Source organism: Candida theae (genome assembly GCF_024610275.1).
Source record: "Candida theae strain CBS 12239 chromosome Unknown scaffold12, whole genome shotgun sequence".
NCBI classification, from domain to species: Eukaryota; Fungi; Ascomycota; class Pichiomycetes; order Serinales; family Debaryomycetaceae; genus Lodderomyces; species Lodderomyces theae.
In genome coordinates, this window is record NW_026261364.1 from 126,164 (window position 1) to 141,170 (window position 15,007).

A 15,007-nucleotide genomic window follows, 5' to 3' on the forward strand; every position below is an offset into this window, starting at 1 on the left:
ATTTTTGTAACTTGGTAGCATTAAGTACTCTCCATCTATACCACTCTCATTCTCTTCACTACTACAAGTATAAAGACCCAGCTGAAACTATATCCCTGTGAACTAACTCCAACGACTTTTCCATCTTTTCCTGTAACTCCACATTTCCTATGGCTTTTGCAGCAACCACCAACTGTCTTATAAGCTCTTCTAGCCTTCTAAACATTCTAATCAATGAACCTTCATAAACGTCAGTCATTTTACAGATTTGAGTAAACGAAGCACCTTTGCACCATGCATACACAACTTCCATCAACTCTGGCCTAAACGACTCAATGTAATCCTGCTCGGTTATGTCAATTTTGCACTCTTTAGACACTTTAGCAACTTTGGCAGCCATTTCCTGCATCAATTTCAAAGGCTCAGCCAACTCAGGCTTCAATCGAGGAGTTTCCTTTGCTCGTTCCTGAAATACAAAACACGACAACAACGCAGCTGATTGCTCACTTGATAGTTCATTGAAATTACCATTGAATATCAACTCTGTTAATAACAATTCATCACCAGAGCTGATTTCACAGGCAACACGTCCCTTAAGTTCGATAATGTCATTCTGGGTAATGAATCCAAGTCGACGCAAAACTCTTTTCCTGTGTCTCAAATCGTCCAACTGTATTACTGCCTCCGCTTCCAAGATCTTCTCCTTCAAGTCGCTTATTTTCTTTTCAATGTCAGCCTTGTGTGAGTACTTGGCATACAAATCTTGTAATCTGGCTGTGTCATGTAATGGATTGCTATACAATTTGGATTCAATAACATCAATTTTGCGCAACAAGGTTCGGAAATCATCATCATCAATCTTCATGCTCTCAACAGGATCCATCAATGGTATACCGTCCTTGAACCTCTTGGGTAGCTCCTTCATCGTCTTCACCAACGTCCTCTTTGCTTGAGCACTTTTGTAGTCATCCGGTACCCTCAATCTAACACTACTGATCTTCTCAATCGAATCAAGTGTGATGGATATATACTCAGCTCTTGACTTTTCTCCTGGTCTTGCGGGTCTGATACCCTCTGGTAACAATGGATTGAATGGTTTGATCAAGTTTACTGGCGAATCGACAAACATAGTGTAAACAAAAACATTCACAACATAAGATTCATGAGCGGTGAACTCTTTGGTCTGATACCGGCTAGTTTTCCTCTTGACAAAAGACGTAACCATTCCCCAACCGTAGTCATAACCACCAATCTTTATCTTAACCACTCTTCCATCTTGTAGAAATGGCAAAATGTGGCCCGGGTGTGTAACGACTTTTCGAACATCAGCAGTATACCTGTTAAGTTGTTGCAGCAAATCATAGTACTCTTTCACGGTTGCTTCGTCGTCAATGTGTACACCTTCAATTTCCTGTTGCAAAGACTGCATCTTCTGCTCCAAAGCAGGTACACTAGCAGCATTCTGAAATTGGTAAAACGAACTCTCCAACATAAACTCGGGAGATATTCCCTCAACCCTCATCAAATTCAAAATCATATTGTAGCCTAGGTGGAATGCCGAGTCAAGTCTATCTGCTTGCCCCTTGACCATTCCCTTTGCCACCTGAGGCTCCATTTTCTCATCAATCATCATGATAACAATACCTCTATCATCCAAACCTCTTCTACCAGCACGACCAGACATTTGGATATATTCACCACCTGAAACCCATCTGAATCCAACACCATCCCATTTACGGACAGATGTGAAAACAACAGTCTTTGCCGGCATATTGAGACCAATTGAAAATGTCTCTGTAGCGAAAAGCACCTTCAAGAACCCCTCCTGAAATAAAATTTCAATGATTTCCTTCAAAATCGGTAATAGACCAGAGTGGTGGATCCCTATTCCTCGCTTCAACAATGGCAAAATGTTTTTAATTTGTGGGAGTTCCTTATCACTCTCGGGCAAGAGACCAATTGCATTATTGAAAATCTCCGTCAATGCGGATCTCTCTTCATCAGTATTGAAATCCAATTTCGACATTTGCAACGCCAATTTCTCACAATCCCTTTTGGAAAAGGAAAACACAATCACTGGATTGTACTTTTTCATATAAATCATTTTAACAATCTTGTAAATGTCGGACTTACTATCCTTGTTTCCACCTTTGAAACTCTGCCCCTTTCTACCCTTGCCCTTGTCGGCAGATGCAGGATCGTCCCCTGTATTGTCACCAATTGTAGTCATTGCCTTTTGGAAATTTTCTTCCCTAAATGTCCCCTTTTCATCAACAACCAAATGAATACCGTCACCGCCAGCAGGAAACAAGTAGTGCTGTAATGGAGTAGGTCTGAAATCTGTATACACAACATGACACGGCTGGTTGTGAATCTTGACTATCCATTCAGCAAACTCCATTGCATTGGGAATAGTGGCTGATAAGAATACATAGTGTACCTTATCAGGAAGTAAAATAATCGTCTCTTCCCAAACCACACCTCTGGCTTTATCTCTCATATAATGCACCTCGTCAAAAATAACCCAAGCAACTTCTCTCATCACCTCTGAGCCTCGATAGAGCATGCTTCGTAAAATTTCCGTTGTCATGACAAGACAACCGGCATCGGGGTTTATCGTGACATCACCCGTCATTAGCCCCACATCTTGGAATTCTGCTTGCAACTCACGATACTTTTGGTTCGACAATGCCTTGATGGGAGAAGTGTAAATGACTCTTTGCTTATCTCTCAACGACTGAGCAATTGCATACTCTGCAACAACAGTTTTACCAGCAGATGTATGTGCAGACACCAAGACACTTTCATTCCGGTCGATACATGAAATCGCAGTATCTTGAAACGGATCTAATGTGAATGGATACGTCCTGGCTTCCTTCTCACGCTTGTGTTCGCTAATAGGTACGTATGGATACGATGGAGGAACCGCAACTTGGTGTCTCACTTGATGTCTCAACTTCAATTTCGAATTGGGATCCTCGGTAGTTTGTTGTAGCCCGCCACTGGCGTCAACTTCCCTGGATGCTTCTATCTCCACCGAATCAAACACTACTGGTTTGACTTCTTGTTGTTGTTTGGCCTTCTTTGTTGGTGCAGACTTATTCGTACCCTCTTCCTCCTCCTCCTCCTCGTTCTCTTCACGATGTGACCGTTTCTTGCCGTTTCCATTTGTCTCCTTGGCGTGTTCAGTTTCTTCAATCTCCTCTATCTTTGGAGGAACAGCTCCTGGAGCCTCGTCGAATACATCAAACAAATCGTCCATGTCTGCTTGATGGTTTGTGGTAGTTGAAAGAAACAAAATGTTTGAAATCTCATCGGGCAAAAAAAAAAAAAAAAAAACAATGAGAAAGAATTTCGAGACATCGGCTGAATGATGAAACTAGGCTCAGTAATCTTAGTACTTCATTAATACAATTCCTATTTCTATAATCTATCTACTGTCTCTCCATTCTGATACAACTTAATAGTCCTCCATTTCTCACGATCATACTCGCCAATGGCCTGGCTCGGTAAAGAGCTAACCCTCGACCCACCATTATTCCCATCACCATCACCACCTCCACCTCCACCTCCACCTCCATCATAAACAGCTGCCTCAATTCTCGGCTCCTTCAAAGACCGCTCCTCATCAAATGTAAAATTCGTCGTCTGTATCTCCCATAGATCTATTGGCTCAACAAGTCGCGTTGAATTTGCCGAAAAGAACTCCGAATGCTGCGGCGAAGGGTGCGATGACGTTGAAGGAGAGGCTTTATTTGGTACAAAGTTTGGCACGCTCAAGCTGTGTTTGTGAATCTTCAAATACGATTTCATCTTTTTTGGCGATGAGGATCTTGATCGAGAGGAGACCCCGGAAATGAGTGAATATGCATTTGATGCGATTGAGCTTGAGTGGTTGTGGCGTCGATGGAAAACGGCTGTATTTGAACGGAAAATCTTTCTTGGACTATCAGTTAAAAGCTTCCTGATCAGGGAGTTGTCCTTGTGGTTTATGACCAATTCACTCGACATTGAAGTTGATGCGGGTGGCGGTGGTGGTGTTGTGGGTTCTGGTAATGGATACGGAGTAAATGTTTGAGCATTCTGTGTGCTCAGTTGGGTATGCTGTGAATTGGAGCTTTCTTTTCTAAAAGTATGGAGGGAAGGTGCGCATTCACTGTGATTGGAGGGATCGCTGAATTCTCTATCTAGCGATGGCTTGTGTGCATCTAACTCACTCAAATCGTCAATATTATCCACGGGGCTCTCTTTTGGCGGCAACAAGAGTTCATCATTGGTGTCAATTACTTTTTTGTACAAATTGGAGTCGCTGACAAACCGATGCGCACCAGGAACGATTGTATAACCAGATACTTTTCTTGCCTTGTCGTACTCTTGCAAATCCCATTGATCCAAGGTCATGGTGGAGTTTATTGTTTTGGGTTTGAAGCCAGTGACTTGCTCTAGCTCCTTCATTTCTTCTTCTTCTTCTTCTTCTTCCTCGCCGTTGGATTTTGAAATTCTCTTGTTATTTTGCAAAACTGGTGGAAGCAATGACTCGTTTAATTGTGAGATAAAGTGCCTCTCATCGTGTATCAGTCTCCATCTTTTCATTCGAATTTTTTGCTTGCCAGTGGCATCAGTGTCATGCAAGGCAGCCCTCTTGGGTAAACTGAGCATATCATAATGATCTTCAACATTGATGAGCGAAGATGTATCATGCTTTGTAACAGTTTGTTGCGCTTTAGCTTGTTGTTGTATCGTATTTGACGAAACGGAGTATGGCAAAGGTTGTGGGTTGGGATTGGTTTGATATTTCTCAATCCAATTCTTGTCCAATGCATAATCATGATCATACAACGTTGCATCGGAAGCCTTTTTCGAAACTGTATCAACAACTGGCTCCTCGCCAACCGTGTTGCTATCGGCGAAAATGACACATAGTAGAGTTGTGATTGCTGTGGATATGAAGATGACATTGACAACGAATAAAATCGTAATGACAGTATGATGGAAGTGCACAATCAACAATATACCAGATATTATGTTGAGCAATGAGATCACGAACTGAAGTGAGATAGTAATTATATGGGTATAAACAACGGGCACGACGTAGTATGCCGCTAGGACAAAACTTGAGATGGAGTATAGTAGGTGATAAACATTGTGATGATTTCGAATTATTGTTAGCACACCCAGTACTATTGCCAATGCAAAAGATAGTATTATCGAGGTAAAGTGTATATGCCGTATTACCATTGATGAGTTCGTGGTTGTAGTGGGTATCAAAGTACACTTGAGTATCTAAGCATTCAGGGATCGTGTGGAAAGACGTTGTTTTCTTTTGTTTGTGGTTTATGTTATATATTGCTGTACTGAATCTAAAAATCCTGGACCAATACCCAAACGACGCAACCAATGCAATCGATAAAATTCACTCGTCTGGTCTGTCACTTTTGTCACTCATCTTTCCTCTTCCTCCTTCGTTTTGGTTTGTTTTCCATCGAACCGTCAAAATAATTTTCCATGTTTTCCATTGCTGCTGTTGTATGTTTACATTGATGCCAAATTGGGAAGTTGTTGCGAAATTTAATTTTGTGTTTTGTAAACAGAACAACATTGATTGATTGATTGATTGATTGATACGCGCAAAAAAAGCAAAGTATTCCTGAGCGTAAGTGTCTTCAAAAGACTTGTAGAATCAGTGTGTGAGATGATACCTAGAGTAAAGGCAACCATTTCAGTTTCCAAAACTAAGAGGTGTTTTGCAATTCAACTCGGATGCCTTTCAGATTCAGCTGTGACTAGCAAACAATTATTGGCACCAAAACTGATGCAAATTGTGCTAGACAACTACAATAAATCTTCACTCATTTAAAACAAAACTCTTTTTTTTTTTTTGCATTGTCTAGGATATACACCTATGTTTAAAATTTATAATCTCCAGAAACCCATCTGTTAACCATATCAAGGGCATTTTCCGGTTGGTCATATGGTACCATGTGGCCACCACCAAAGACTCTCAAGAATGTGAAGTTTTCATAGTTTTTAACATCACCAGCATGCTTACCATCAACCTTCCATTTCTTAACTGGCGCCTTTGAGAAACCCTTTGAGCCGCTCCACTCCAATTTGTCGGTCCATGCTTGGTTACCCAACCAGTTACAGATAAAGTCCTTGTCACCGGCGTAAATCAAAACTGGCAAGTCTTGTTGCAAAATGTCAATCACATTCTTAAAGTAAGGTTTCATCCAGTCACCGGCAAATACAAAGTTTCTGTTGACGTCAAAGTTGCATGATTCGTAACTGGAAACCTCGGCACCCAACGCTTTCATAACTTCTGGCTTGTTCATGTATGTGTCAATGTACTCCAATCCTTCGTAGCACAAGTTTGAGCCTTCACACATTGTTCTGATGTCATAAACATTTCTACCAGTCTTTTGGTATGGTCCCATTTGGGCATTGTTGCAGTAAACAGTTGCAGGGACACAACTCCAAACAGATTCTGATTCATAACATTGTTTAATCAATGACTGACATCTTGGGATAGCATCAGTCATTGATTGACACTCTTCTGGTTCCAAAACACTTGGTTCACCACCTTCACCACAAGCCATTGGCTCGTAGTATTCGTATTGAGTCAATGGATCAGTCAACCCATTACCAATCAATACCGACTTCAAGTCAAATGAACGTTCAGAGTGACTCAAGATTTCACTAGCGAAAACAGGGATATAGTGACCAGCATAAGACTCACCAGCAATGTGGAAATCCAACTTGGCGTATTGTGGGAATTGCTTGAAAAACAATTCCAAAAATGCATAAACGTCCTTACCAGCGGCAACAGTGTTGGATACCGATGATGAAGAGTATGAGTAACCGACATTGACTGGTTGGTCCAAGAAAATGACAGTGGCATTGTTATTCCAAGAGTATGGGTTATGCACAGGTTGAATATCCTTGTTGATTGAAGAGGGTCCCAATTCAAAAAACAACCCAGTAGTCGATGAACAACCTGGACCACCATTCAACCACAAAATAACAGGATCATTCTTTGGGTCGTTTCTACTTTCAAAAGCCCAGAAAAAGAAATGCTTGTCTTCATCCTCCACATCCAAATAACCAGAATATTGCTTAACTGAATCAACACCCAAATCTTCTGGGGTAGACTTCACTCTCAATTGATGGTTGGGAATTTTTTGGTCCTTAACATGGAAATCAAATTGTTGTTTGATAATATTACCAGCTTTTCCAGGTATGGTGAATCTCAAATCACCAAATTGCTTCGAGTTCAAAATCATATCTGACCATAACTTCTTAGTTTCATGAGTCAAAGATTCCAAAGGTTCGTTGAAAAGGGTTGAAATTTTGGCAAAGAATTCCGATTGCTTCTTTTCGTCAAACAACAAGTGGGACAATTGCGAGGCATACCTGTCGTAATTGAAATCCAACTTCAAAGGTTGTTGCTGACCATTGAATGGGTTCTGGATGGTTAAAGCATCCACGGCATTGACAGAATAGAATGCCAAAGCAGAAACAGCTGTAGCAGTTGAAAACTTCATGATTGGCGTATGTCTAGGAAAGAAAGAAAAGAAAGAAAGAAAGAAAGAAAGAGCAATAGAAGAAGCCTTTTTTTTTCTGTTGCAGTTGTTAAATATCTAGAAGGTTGCGGGTGGCAACACTAATTGATAAGAGAAAGACACAGAGCGGACATTGAGGGGGGGCGGGAGCTGGCTAGTGGGCGAGCTGGCGAGTGGGCGACATCTTTCTGGGACAATGTCGCGCACTTTCTCTCTCTCTTTGTTGACTCTTGCGCTTGCTCTAGTTACCGAAAACGATACACATTTAGTTTGGACATACAAACGACATTTCTCTTTTACAAGACGACATTATGTAACCACTAAAACACTGTAAGACATTTTTCTTTTTTTCTTTTTTTTCTTTTGGTGCCGTTTGACTTTTCTTGTGTTTGTGTGGTGTTTGTTCCCAAAACGGCAATACATAATCCCGATAAGGATATAAGGCTGCTCAATTGGGAATATGGAATAAATTGGCTGTTGTGAGGTATATATGAGTAAGAACGACAATAGATACACGTTTACTAAGGTAAAGGTCGATAAGCACTATTAAGATGTTACTCTTCCTTCAATGAGTAAGCTGGGCCTGAAACGTTGAAGATTGGTTGTGTAGACAGTTACATCCTTTCCATGGCCAAATTTTCTTCCCAAACAGAGACTCGCAGTTATGTCTGTAGAAAAGTTTCACAACAATCCACATCTAACAAGCATATTGTCCCACCAATCTCCAGTTAAAGCTTCAATTTTCCAAGCTTACACACTTAGTCCCGGAGTTGTGGAGTCCTGATAGCTGGTTATATTCCGCCACTTATATGCAGGATATTACGACACGAAAGAAATGAAAAATGAACAAAAAAACTAAAAAAACTGTGGATGCTAAATCAATCAATTTTCGAGATTACAAATACTGAACCAATTGTCAATACAATTACACTCTGCCTTTTCCCTTTTTTCAACCAACGATGACCCAATCTAGTCCACTTTCAAGAGTATTCCACACCAAGTCTGGTAAAGAAGTCTCAATTGCTCTCGGTACTGGTACCAAATGGAAACAAAATCAAGACATCAACGACATCAGTTCAGAGTTGGTAGACAACATTCTCTTGGCATTGAAGTTGGGATTCAGACACATTGACACTGCTGAGGCCTACAACACTCAAAAAGAAGTTGGCGAAGCTTTGAAAAAGACTGATATTCCTAGAGAAGACCTCTGGATCACCACCAAATACAGTCCTGGCTGGGGATCTATCAAAGCGTACAGCAAGTCTCCCAAGGACTCCATCGACAAAGCATTGTCGCAACTTGGTGTTGACTACATTGATTTGTTTTTAATTCACTCACCCTTTTTCACGGAAGAGCACACCCATGGTTACAATTTGGAACAAGTTTGGGAAGCTTTAGTTGAAGCTAAAAAGGAGGGTAAAGTGAGAGAAATTGGGGTTTCAAATGCAGCCATACCTCATTTGGAAAGACTCTTTGCAGCTTCACCAAGTCCTGAATTCTACCCTGTGGCAAACCAAATTGAATTTCACCCCTTTTTGCAAAATCAATCCAAGAATATTGTTGAGTTTTCACAAAAGCATGGCATCTTGGTTGAAGCTTTTTCACCATTGGCACCATTATCAAGGGTTGAAGACAATGCTCTCGCTGATACTTTGAAGAAATTGGCTGAGAAGTACAACAAAACAGAGGCTCAAATTTTGTTGAGATACACATTGCAAAGAGGTATTTTGCCAGTTACAACATCCTCCAAAGAAAATAGATTGAAAGAATCTTTGGAAGTGTTTGATTTCGAATTGACTAAAGAGGAAGTGGATGGAATTAACCAGATTGGTGAACAACACCCTTATAGAGCATTCTTTCACGAAGCTTTCAAGAATTTGTAGAGACACAGTGTAGAAGATAAATTTTCTATTATTAATTTTTTTTGTTTTCTTAACGCGATCTGAAAGATTATAACATATCACGTAACACACAGTGTTTGATGCAAACACCAAAAATCTCCAGGTTTGACAAAAGAGTAGGTTTGTTGGGAAAGGGAGTGTCAGGAAGAGTCGAGCTATGTCTATCGAAGGGGGGCACCAGGTATGCGGTGAAGATATACCACACAAGGGAAAAGTACGAGACAAAGAAGGAACATCGCGACAGAGTGCTACACGAGTACCGCATCCTCCTTGACTTACACCACTGCAACATCATACCCGTTTACAAATATGAAGCACTGTTCTTAGACTCCACAGTGAAATTGTACATGATGGCAGGTACACCACATCTTTCAAAGCTCCTCGCGTCGAAACATTTGGAAGTGTCAGAGATATTTTGCTTCTGGAAACAGCTTTGCCTGGGAATCCTCTACCTACACAGTCGAGGCATTTGTCACCGTGATTTGAAGTTGGAAAATATCGTGTTTGATGAGGAGTACAAGTTCTTGAAAATTATCGATTTTGCTGCTGCTGATGCCGCAAATGGTGGTCCCTCGGTTGGATTGGTCGGGTCAGAAAAGTACGCTGCCCCAGAAACCTATGCAAGCATAAAGTATGATGGGAAAGCACTGGATATCTGGTCTATGGGGATAATATTGTACTACTTGATGCATAGTAAGTTTCCTTGGAAACAAGCCCATCGGAATGATCCGCACTATCGAGCGTATTCAAGCTCGGTAAACCTACTACAATTCATCAATGAGGGGTCAGAAATCACGAGTCAGATACTTGAACCTGATGTGGAGAAAAGAGTCACAATTTCTCGTCTATGGGAAGATTCTTGGTTCACTAGCTTACCATTCTGTTCGGAGTCTAGCAGCTGTGGGTTAACTCATACCATCCGACAAGTGACTCTGTGAGGGAAAGTGGACTTTCCTTGTTTCTTTTTTTTGACTCAGTTAAAGAATTTGACTCCGGTAAGAATCACGTGATTTTCTCCCGAAAGCGGGTTTCTTTTTCATCAATGAATTGAATTTTTTTTTTGTTCTTTTTTTTTTTGTTTTTTTTTTTTTTTTTCAGCTCTCCATTGGTGTTGGTCATCTTTGCCTAAACATACACCATAATGATTTCAATTCGTGCTTTAAAGACACAGAGACTTGCTATCCAATCGGTGGCCAGGAGAAGCTATGCTGTCTCGAGCAAGGCACAAGCCTTGTTGTCGAAGCCAGTTCAAGAAATTGATCCTGAAATGGCTGACATTTTGAACCAAGAAAAGACCAGACAAAAGAATTCCATTACTTTGATTCCATCTGAAAATTTTACTTCGAAAGCTGTTATGGACTTGTTGGGTTCTGAAATGCAAAACAAGTACTCCGAAGGTTACCCAGGGGAAAGATATTATGGGGGTAATGAAATCATTGACAAGGCCGAGTCCTTATGTCAAAAGAGAGCCTTGGAAGCGTTCAACTTGAACCCTGAGGAATGGGGAGTTAATGTACAGCCATTATCCGGTGCACCCGCCAACTTGTATGCCTATTCAGCAGTCTTGGAGGTTGGCGACAGAATTATGGGTTTGGACTTGCCCCACGGAGGTCATTTGTCTCATGGGTACCAAACCAACACTACGAAAATTTCATTTGTCTCAAAATATTTCCAGACCATGCCCTACAAACTAAATGAAAAAACAGGAGTGATTGATTACGATACTTTGGAGAAGAATGCCGAACTTTTTAGACCAAAAATCATTGTTGCTGGTGCATCTGCATACTCAAGAGTTATTGACTACAAAAGAATGAAACAGATTGCCGACAAGGTTGGCGCTTACTTGTTGTCGGACATGGCACACATCTCGGGTCTCGTCGCTGCTGGTGTCACGGACTCACCTTTCCCATACTCAGACATTGTCACCACCACCACCCATAAATCCTTGAGAGGTCCAAGAGGATCCATGATCTTTTTCAGGAAAGGGATCAGGAAAGTAACCAAGAAGGGAAAAGAAATCCCATACGATTTGGAAAGAAAGATCAACTTTTCCGTTTTCCCAGGTCATCAAGGTGGTCCACATAACCACACCATATCTGCATTGGCTGTTGCATTGAAACAATGTTCTGAGCCAGAGTATAAGCAATACCAACAAGAAGTTGTCGACAATGCAAAACACTTTGCAGATGCATTAGAGTCCAAAGGGTTCCAGTTAGTCTCTGGTGGAACTGATACTCATTTAATTTTGCTCAACTTGAACTCAAAAAACATTGACGGAGCCAGACTCGAGGCTGTTTTGGAAAGGGCCAACATTGCAGCCAACAAAAACACTATTCCGGGTGACAAGAGCGCCCTTTTCCCCTCAGGATTGAGAGTTGGTACACCAGCCATGACCACGAGGGGGTTTGGATTTGATGAGTTCTCGAGGGTTGCCGACTTTATTGACCAAGCAGTAGCCATTGCCGTTGATTTGAAGAGCAAAGAGCAAGGAAAAGTACCAAAAGAATTATTGGCCAGCTTCAAATCCTTGGCTGATGAAAGTGCAGAGGTTAAGAAGTTGGGCGATGAAGTTGCTCAATGGGCAAGTCAATTTCCAGTACCAGGAGATTTGTAGATATATAAAGAAGGAAAATGAAATAGTGAATTGATTTTTTGTAAATTGAAAAAAAACAAAAAAGAAAAAAAATTGTATTAAGCGCGAACGGAACTCTGTAATAATCTCCACTGCTGACACACACACACATACCCCCCCCCCCCCACTGCACCCTACCTCAACTTAACCACATGACTGAGGCAACTGTCAATGTGCATTTAGAGGATGTGCAAAGGACATCTTCCTTGATATCCTGGTCCAAAAATGGCCTCATTGTTTACACATCGCCATGCAAAGTCTCCAAACACAATTTATTTCTAACTTACCTCGAGAACATTGACGGCCAGTCATGGAAATTGGCACCACCACAACCTATCGAAGTTAAACTAGAGAACAACTTCCTGCCTGAAATATCATTAGTATGCTGGAGTACTCTTAGCACAGACTTGGCAGTGTCTGATGTGTATGGAAATTTCTACATATTACTAGCTGGTGTGGGAATGGTGGACTCGAAAGATGCATCACCGAGTTACGAATTGACTTCGTACAACCACATGGAGATGATCTACCGAGATGTCATAAATCAGGACATAAAGTCACCCATCAATCCCGGAGCATCAATCATCGCATTCAAGTGGCTCAATATCGAAAAAGCACAAATCTTAAACAAGCCTGCGAGCTTGGTGAATTTGGACCAATCGTACATATACACGTATGGCGTGAATCAGCTTGCACCACATGGTGTACTGCATCCTATCCCAACCAAACAAGCTTGTTTAGCACTACGAAGAAATGGGACTTTCATGTTGTATTATCAAGGTGAGCACAAGGTGGAGTATCACAAGGCTTCAATTACATTGAGCGATATCTCGTTGATGATTAGCAAGGCGTCAATTGGGTTTGCCAATGATAAACAGATTGTCATCACTGCATACGACCAATTGACAAATGAGATTTCCACCTATTTGGTGACCATAGACTGGGGGTATCTCGTAGAGTCGGCAAGAAGGCAGAAAACTGATCCTCATTACCATACGCCAAAAGAAAACCAAACCCCCCCACTGTTGAGTCTTGTAAAGATTTACACCATGAAACCGTTGCCAGAGTACAGGGAGAATTTACTCAGCTCGCTATCGTCCATTGATATTGTATCAGCGGCTCTGGAAAAATATTCCAAGTTGAGTATTCTAATCAGTTACGGAGCAGTTGAGATATACAGATACGAACTTGTCGATACTGCAGAGCTTATACCTGATGCATTCAATGAGTTGGGCGGAAGTAAATCCGGAAAGGATCAATCGTTTATCACAATTGAATTAAAGGAAAAATTATCTAGAACTGGGAGGGTGCAGTCCATTTTGAGTGGACCTTCAGATTTACATTGTTTGATATTGTACGAAGATGGACATATAGATGTCCTTGATACAAAAACATGGAAAGTTGTCAACACATTGAATGAACAGTTTCCACCGCCTACAATATCGACTGTGTTCGATGTTGGGTTTGCATTCCCCGAAATCAAGCATGAAAATCCATTGATCTTGGCCGTGTCGCCAAATATGACTTCGTTTGTGTATACAGAGGTGTACAACGGTACCGAGCTTTTGACATTTAGGTCTGTGGAAAAAGTACGCAATTCTGGGTTCCAGCCACGGGATCTATTTGCCACCTCTGTTGCCTTAGCATATAGACATGCATACGCTTGCTACACAAACACTTTTACGGACGATTTGATTATATTAATTCAATCAGAGGTGAAAAGGCTTCGCTCATTATTACTTGAGCAGATGCCCGAGAAGAATGACAGCATTCAGTTGATGGTTAAGAAGTTTGTTGACTCGATAATTAGCGAGGCTCACAAGTCAATCAATTTCCAATTGGATGCCTTTAGCAAGGAGTCTGTCGATAAACTATTGTCGAACCCACCATTGCAAAAGCTTCTTTCATTACAGCTTATACTAGGTGAAGCACAGAGTAACTCGGTGATGTCAGATATCGCATGGATTGTATTGAATTTGAGAAGCACAAACTTTGGGATCATGTTTTCACTTTCGAGTGTATACCGCCAGATTTCGAAAAAGAAGCCCAGTGAAGATACTTTACAAGACTCTGTTGTCAGAGGCGAGTGCATTGTATCGCTAATTGGAAACATAAAATGGCTCATTGATTTGATGGCTTACTTCAATCAAGAACTATTGCAGCTTTCGTATTTCAAAAATGATGCTCAAAACAGCAAGCTTACTCTTGACAATTCAGTTGTGTTGCCGGTCATTTTGAGCAAAGTGCCCCGATTGTTTCTCATGTATGCAATATCGTCCATGGGTAAAACTCATGAAATTTTGAAGAAATTGCACAAGGACTTGGCCGAGAGTAACAAGCTTTTCACGCCAATGAAGGAGGCATTAAATAGGTATTTCACTGTATGTTCCAGTGCTCCATTGACTTTGAGTTTGTTTGAACAGTATCTTCGCGAATGCGATGCATTAATCACAAAAGAGTTTGCTACAAGGCTAGCCACCAAAGAAAAGGGCTATTCTTTGAAAGTTGAACAAAAGTTAGTTTGTCAGGGGAACATCTCCGATGACGTAAAGGATATCGCACGGATGTTGGTGGATAGATATGCGCACAATATCGGTCGGGAAATGAAAGTTTCCGAATTGTACTTTTACAACACAGAATGGTTAAATATTGGTTTTAATAGGGCTGTTGAGTCCTTGGAAGATTCATCAATCATCTATGACCAATCTTCGGACAAGAAAGTGATCCCCAGATTGAAACTTGATCATGATATAGATGCATTGAGGAAAATTTACATCTACGATGGCAATATCAGAAGATGCACAAGATGCCGATCGGTGTCGTTGGTCACGGACCCGTTTGTATTTGAGTCAATCACAACCGTGGGATTATGGACTATGGTTTTCCAAAGAACGTGCATTTGCGGTAACACTTGGGTTAATATATAAGTGGAGTAC

The 15,007-nt window shown here is 41.1% G+C and overlaps 6 protein-coding genes across 6 annotated transcripts; 3 read left to right on the forward strand and 3 right to left on the reverse strand. All coding sequences in view use genetic code 12, as the record gives it.

Moving 5' to 3' along the window:
• Window positions 1–61: 61 nt before the first annotated feature.
• On the reverse strand, window positions 62–3,241 carry KGF57_000854 (ATP-dependent RNA helicase; the record flags this gene model as incomplete). Its single annotated transcript, XM_051755366.1, has 1 exon — window positions 62–3,241. The coding sequence occupies one exon, from the start codon at window positions 3,239–3,241 to the stop codon at window positions 62–64; it is 3,180 nt and encodes a 1,059-aa protein (XP_051610628.1).
• Window positions 3,242–3,402: 161 nt separating this feature from the next.
• On the reverse strand, window positions 3,403–5,697 carry KGF57_000855 (uncharacterized protein; the record flags this gene model as incomplete). Its single annotated transcript, XM_051755367.1, has 2 exons — window positions 3,403–5,081; window positions 5,679–5,697. The coding sequence occupies 2 exons, from the start codon at window positions 5,695–5,697 to the stop codon at window positions 3,403–3,405; spliced, it is 1,698 nt and encodes a 565-aa protein (XP_051610629.1).
• Window positions 5,698–5,885: 188 nt separating this feature from the next.
• Window positions 5,886–7,520, reverse strand: CPY1 (carboxypeptidase C; the record flags this gene model as incomplete). Its single annotated transcript, XM_051755368.1, has 1 exon — window positions 5,886–7,520. The coding sequence occupies one exon, from the start codon at window positions 7,518–7,520 to the stop codon at window positions 5,886–5,888; it is 1,635 nt and encodes a 544-aa protein (XP_051610630.1).
• Window positions 7,521–8,497: 977 nt separating this feature from the next.
• KGF57_000857 (uncharacterized protein) lies at window positions 8,498–10,377 on the forward strand (the record flags this gene model as incomplete). Its single annotated transcript, XM_051755369.1, has 2 exons — window positions 8,498–9,368; window positions 9,767–10,377. 2 exons carry the CDS (start codon window positions 8,498–8,500, stop codon window positions 10,375–10,377), a joined length of 1,482 nt encoding a protein of 493 aa, XP_051610631.1.
• A 203-nt stretch (window positions 10,378–10,580) lies between these two features.
• SHM1 (glycine hydroxymethyltransferase) lies at window positions 10,581–12,053 on the forward strand (the record flags this gene model as incomplete). The annotated part of the gene is made up of 1 exon (XM_051755370.1): window positions 10,581–12,053. One exon carries the CDS (start codon window positions 10,581–10,583, stop codon window positions 12,051–12,053), a length of 1,473 nt encoding a protein of 490 aa, XP_051610632.1.
• A 170-nt stretch (window positions 12,054–12,223) lies between these two features.
• On the forward strand, window positions 12,224–14,998 carry MED16 (Med16p; the record flags this gene model as incomplete). Its single annotated transcript, XM_051755371.1, has 1 exon — window positions 12,224–14,998. One exon carries the CDS (start codon window positions 12,224–12,226, stop codon window positions 14,996–14,998), a length of 2,775 nt encoding a protein of 924 aa, XP_051610633.1.
• Window positions 14,999–15,007: the final 9 nt, after the last annotated feature.